This window comes from Aplidium turbinatum, chromosome 4 (genome assembly GCF_918807975.1).
Source record: "Aplidium turbinatum chromosome 4, kaAplTurb1.1, whole genome shotgun sequence".
Classification (NCBI taxonomy): domain Eukaryota; kingdom Metazoa; phylum Chordata; class Ascidiacea; order Aplousobranchia; family Polyclinidae; genus Aplidium; species Aplidium turbinatum.
Window position 1 is genome coordinate 34,860,384 of NC_137475.1, and position 5,653 is coordinate 34,866,036.

Consider the following 5,653-nt stretch of genomic DNA (forward strand, 5'->3'; position numbering starts at 1 on the left):
TTTCCTTTTCAAAATTTTCTTGTGTTACAGTTTAAACTTTAAAGACTTTCTTTTTAGCACATTTAAAACCTTTTAAAATCCAACGTCAAAAACCGTTACATGATTGCAACGTACTGAGTGTGAAAAATATTTTCAAGAAATATTTACATACAACACTGTATACCAAGAGTGTTGTTGATCAAAAATATCTATAAACTTGAATGAGATCGAATTTCATGTGCCTTCTTTTCTGGTAAGAGAGTACATGCATTTTCTCCTTACGTTTTCAAGAAACACTTCATTGAATTTATCTTTAGTGAGACCAAGTTCAGAAAGGGATCAGGGAATGAAAAGTCATTCAGGCATAAGAAATAAGGTTATAATGTCAGCACTGTCAGCACTGTCAGCATTAACTTTCTTGATTTCTGTATTTAACGCAGATAAAGATGTAAGCAAGCCTGTATTTAAAAACTTTTGATGAAGTTACAAAGTTTCTTATTGTTCAAGCAACGACGTGTGTTGAAGAAGTTGAGAGAAGAAGAATCTAGAAGATTATACAATGTCACTATGTCTTGTTCCTTGACTCCGAGAAATGTAAGATTTATATGATGTAGGATTGTTTACGATTTCTGTATCGTATTTACATTTTTTTAGTGTTTTGGAACTGGCAAATTGCATGCTGAGTAACAGGGCTTGAATTCGAATTTTTTACCAGAGATGTTTCTACCCGTTGCTTGATTAAATTATCACCTTTAGATAAAAGGTGTTTATTTGAACTCGGGACTTTAGTAAAAGTCCCGGATTCGAACTCACAAAATGCAAGCCTTCGCTCATGTGATGTCATTATGCTTGGCAAGTAAAACTTGATTTGATAAATTAATTGTGTGAAGCTTTAGCTTGGAACAAAGAAAGCTTCTTTGAAAGCTAGGGGAGAGGGGATTTTAATTTCAACATTAGCTCTGATTTTAGGATGCAACAGTGTCTTTTATCTAAGACCTCTAGTATAATTTCTTTAAAGTCTTCGTCCCTCGGCTACTATCGGATCGTAAATAATTTTTCGTACAGCAACGCCGGATTTTGTATAGAAATATTTACCTGGAAATTTCTTTAAAAGCAACAGCCGTTTAATCATGTTATATGCTGTATCATAAAATTAATTTTTAGAGATTGTGAAAAGTTTAATAACAAAATCCGTTGTAAGCTATGTCCAGGAGTAGGCCTAACGTATGTAAATTAGTGATGATTGCTATTATTGCTAAAACAGTTAGTGATGGAAATCGCCTACTTGTAATTATAAAACAAGTCAAATGTGTATCTGTGGATATAGGGTCAAGGTAGTCCATATCCATTGCTGGCCTGGTTATAAATATAGGGTCAAGCTGGCTGGTCTTTCACCGGTGTAGTCTACAGGTCAGCCAAAAACCGTGGTGCCAATGCTCGCCATGCTTGGCTTGTGGGTCAAAAACCAATCGGAGGAATACAGCAGTTTTCAAGAAAAAACAGTTCATTCATTAATGTTGCCTTATTTCTTACCTGGAGTGCAATACGGTACCTTGTAAGGGAATTTAAGAAAGGGCCTTCTGAAAATTTACTTCACAGTATCACCGCATTGTTTTGTGTCCTTTCGGTGGAGTTTTCTCAACAACTATCCATTACAACAACTTGCTGTTGAAAAAAATCGTGAGGAGTAATTGTTAGCCTGAGGTTTTCAATTTGGTTGTTTCAGCAGAAGCATACCAAAGGCAAGTTAATCTACGTCACGCTTTTGCGCATGCGCATAGTAATGGGCACAAGTTGAAATGACCACTTTTTCGTGTTTTACGATGACACCAAAACTAGAAAAATGTTTACGGCAATCTTGCAACATTTTCGATGTGTTTTAGTCATTTAGTACAGTAGCAAATAATAGTTAAACTTTAAATGACTTAACCAAAAAGTAACGTTCTTGCAATGTAAAGCAATTCTATGCAAAAAGTAATTCTCAGCGGAGGGGGGTTTTTGAACGGAAATTTCATTTTTTTATCAGTGGTCTTAAAATGTACTGTTGTATCCTCTGGGCTAAAATTGGATTCGAAAAAAAACCGATTAACCCCTTCCCCCTATTTAATCCTGCCATTATTTTTAGCCACAAGCTGGGTGTGGTGCGCATTTCACACTCGTATGCTTTTGAACAAAAGCAGGCTGACGCTTGTTACAAATGCATCGTTTTTTCACTTTAATATTTTCAAATGTTTCTGTTCGAAAAAGCACCTGTGATTTTCATATTACAAAGTTTTTGTTTACATACAGTAAATTTTCTATTATAACCATCCATTGGCCAGCGTAGAGAACAGCTTTTGCGTAGCCTAGAGAATAAAGACAATGCTCTAACAGTTTATTTTAAAATCTAGATCAGGGGTCACCAAATGGCGGCCCGCGGGCCGCATGCGGCCCGCCACGCTGTATCGCTGCGGCCCGCGGAAGGTATCAGCGTACAAGTATAACCAAAATATACTTTTCTTGAGGAGTTAAAGAACACGAAGGCAAAAAATACTTTCCAGGGAGCATATTTTCGCTTTGCATACGATTCCACAAGCCGACCAATCAGATTATAGTTCTAGGTGGGGGAGTGTTTAAAGTTATTCCAATGCGATGTCCAGCCACATTGTCCCAGTGGTTGATTAAAACGTCTGTTTTCGAATTTCGAAATTGTCTGTGAGCATAGGGTTACTTATTTTAAGTTTGCAAATGTCATGTTATCACTAGTGTGCGTTTCACCATTATTGGATTTCACGAGCAGTGTTCCTTTATGCAAGTTTGTGTTGGCAAAATAGGTCGGTGTGCCAACTCAATTTATAATAAATTGGCAAAATATTATATATATATAAATTTAAAGACTTTTTCTGATTGTAGCCTATTATGAAAATATTTAGCTTAGTACTGCAAAATGTTTTTTTTTTAAAAGAAATATGGAACGCTTCACGATTTTGCGTGTCATTCTTGTGCAGGGGTCATGCTAATTTTCTTTGTATCGTTTCAATTTTAGTGTATGTACTGCCGAAGCAAGTACTGCAAAATGTTGTTAATCAACAAATTCTTGCCACGCTAATAAGCACCGCAAGTGACAGTTGTGTATAATAAAAGAAAGACGGTTTTATAGACTCTCACAAAAAGGATGAAAAACCAACTCATTGCTTATTTAGAGGGAAGACTGTTCATGAATTAGGCTACGATAGAATTACGATTTTTTCGGTGATTTCCACAAGCGTTTGTTTCATGGTGCCTGGTTTCTTTTTCCCTGTCATTGGAGCCTATTTTTCGCTGATAGGCCTATGTTTGCAGGTCACTATTGTTGCCTGTATTGCAATGTGTCAAACATTTCCTTGTTTACTGAAACTGTTAATTGCAAGATATCTTTTGTGAAGCGAAGTGACAACGCCACTCTTGCTTGGCGATGAATATTCTGATGAAACCGCTCGCCTCGCTATAAGTGCGCAAAACAAGTGGCCTCGTTTATTAGGCATTGTTAAAAAAGTCAAAAGTGTTGTAAAAGGAGCTTGGCCTGGCAGTAGCGTTGTTCGATTAATTTTGTTGCTGCGGTATTCTAACATAAATATGAACAACATGTAACGTTGGATACTGGGTACGAAATGCGTTCTTTTCTAGCATAAGAGTCAACCTACCTAACATTTTATTAGTGCGGCCCGCCACAGCTCTCCTTAGTGTCAAAGTGGCTCGCATGCAAAAAAGGTTGGTGACCCCTGATCTAGATGTTTATCATTCGATTTTTTGTTTATCATTTATCAGCCGATTTGGTGCGACAGGCTACTGATGAGCCCAGCTTAATGGGCGAAACATGTGTTCACTGTTCAGCCTATCTCTGTCAATTGTTGCTATGATCGGCTGCCCAGAAACATATTGTTGATTGGGTGGTCTTAATGACAACCGTGGAGGTCCCACCGAATCGCAATTGCTCGCTGTTTTGGTGAGTATACCCAGTCTTGTGCTGACTGCTTGTAAATACTACTTCTTTCTACATGCAGTAGCTTATTTTTAATGTAATCAGCACAAAACTGAGTGTTTATAAACATCAATGTGTCCAAACTTATCTTGTTTCACGCGATTTAGGCTCGTCTCAACAACAAAGCGATGTTTGCTTCTTTACCGCAAGCGACACAGAATGAAGATGAAAATAGACCAAGAAAACCATCTTTATCCTACAACGATGAACCTCCGGACTATTACTCCCTATTTGGAGAACCACTTGATAAAGACAAAGAGGAAGAAGAAGAATCAATGATTAATCTGCCTAATTCCGACTCACTAAAAAACAACAAACCTAGTGATCAGATTTTATAACAAAACTTAGAAGGGAACTGTCGTTTCTAGTTAGCGCATACTCAAACAGAACTTATAACTGTTTCTATTTTTTTATATATATTGCCGATAGAATCATTATAAAGCTATTCCTGATGAAGACACAACAATGAGTTGGAAATGTTTAAAAGTTGTTTACTCGTTTAGTTATGTTATATCCGTATATTTTTTCGCGTGAAACAAACTAAAAAAAAATGCAATAAACCCATTGATGTTGCTCGGTTTCATACGTCTGTGGTACAATAAAGTGAAATCTCCGCCAAAACTCTAAACTTTAATATGTTGGTGATGAAATCATTCTTTATTCAAATCCATAGGAGCGGATCTAAAAACTATTGGGAGGCAACACAGCTTGAGTTTCCGAATAAGAATTGTTAGAAAACAAAAGAAGGCAAAGAGAGTCTGAGAAATAAAGGTTTGAACTTAGGCGGTTTGAAGAACGAGCCTTCCATAAATTTTGACACGTTTTTCTTATTCATAGATTCAGTAGAGAATTTGTTGTGTACCACAAGCACACTACCGAGCAACGTAGTAGATGTTAGTCGGTTTTTCTTATTTTGTCGCAAACTTTTCATTTTTTCTAAACTTTAAAAAGCAATTATTTCTGAATTTTCATTACATCGTGATCACATTTGAGCAACCAGGTACAAAAAAATAGCTTCTGCCGAACCGCGATAAAAACTGCTACAAAAACAAAAAAACATTTTGAATTAGAAAACACTTCTCCGCCAGGTGGCGTATAAAAGTAAAAAAATAAACATCCGATTATCTTCTTCGTCCCATAAAGCATTCTTTCATCGAGTGCTAGGAATGTAGTTAAAGGTTTGAACAGTCTGTTAGTCCGTTTGCCCTTGTCAGTGAATAAACAAACGGCTTTGTTAATTGCAAAGCTTTCGGTTTTGCAATCACATCTGCGTTTCTGGCTGCTTACGGTGGACATAACTTCATACTTAGGATACTGGAGGTACAAGCAAAAAAACAAAAATCTTTTGACCTCCTAACAAATTCAAAAACAAAAGACATATTGAAAGACAAAATAGTTGTTTTGAGCCTGTCACTTTGGTAAACAATTTTCTTCAACAATTACATAATATATTTCAAAGAAAAAGTTTCTGTGGAACAGACTATTGTATTTAAAATGATTTCAACAAAGTGAAAAAATGACTTGAATCAAACAATATAAAGGGTAAATTCAATGTGAATCTAAATGTCGCAAGAAAACTAACGGTAGTTTTAGGCTGCTATTGTAAAGATTTAATAAATATTTCTGCATTTAAGAATCAATACAACACATCACAGTAACTGTATTTTAGCCTAA

General features: G+C 36.1%; 1 protein-coding gene and 1 non-coding gene across 2 annotated transcripts; one reads left to right on the forward strand and one right to left on the reverse strand.

Moving 5' to 3' along the window:
- The first annotated feature begins 426 nt into the window (after positions 1-426).
- Positions 427-4,892, forward strand: LOC145769695 (uncharacterized). Its single transcript, XM_082581374.1, has 2 exons — positions 427-573; positions 4,087-4,892. Exons 1-2 carry the CDS (start codon positions 457-459, stop codon positions 4,315-4,317), a joined length of 348 nt encoding a protein of 115 aa, XP_082437500.1. The 5' UTR covers positions 427-456; the 3' UTR covers positions 4,318-4,892.
- On the reverse strand, positions 2,922-3,028 carry LOC145769763 (U6 spliceosomal RNA). Its single transcript, XR_014289079.1, has one exon. It is a non-coding gene; the product is annotated as a U6 spliceosomal RNA (small nuclear RNA).
- Positions 4,893-5,653: the final 761 nt, after the last annotated feature.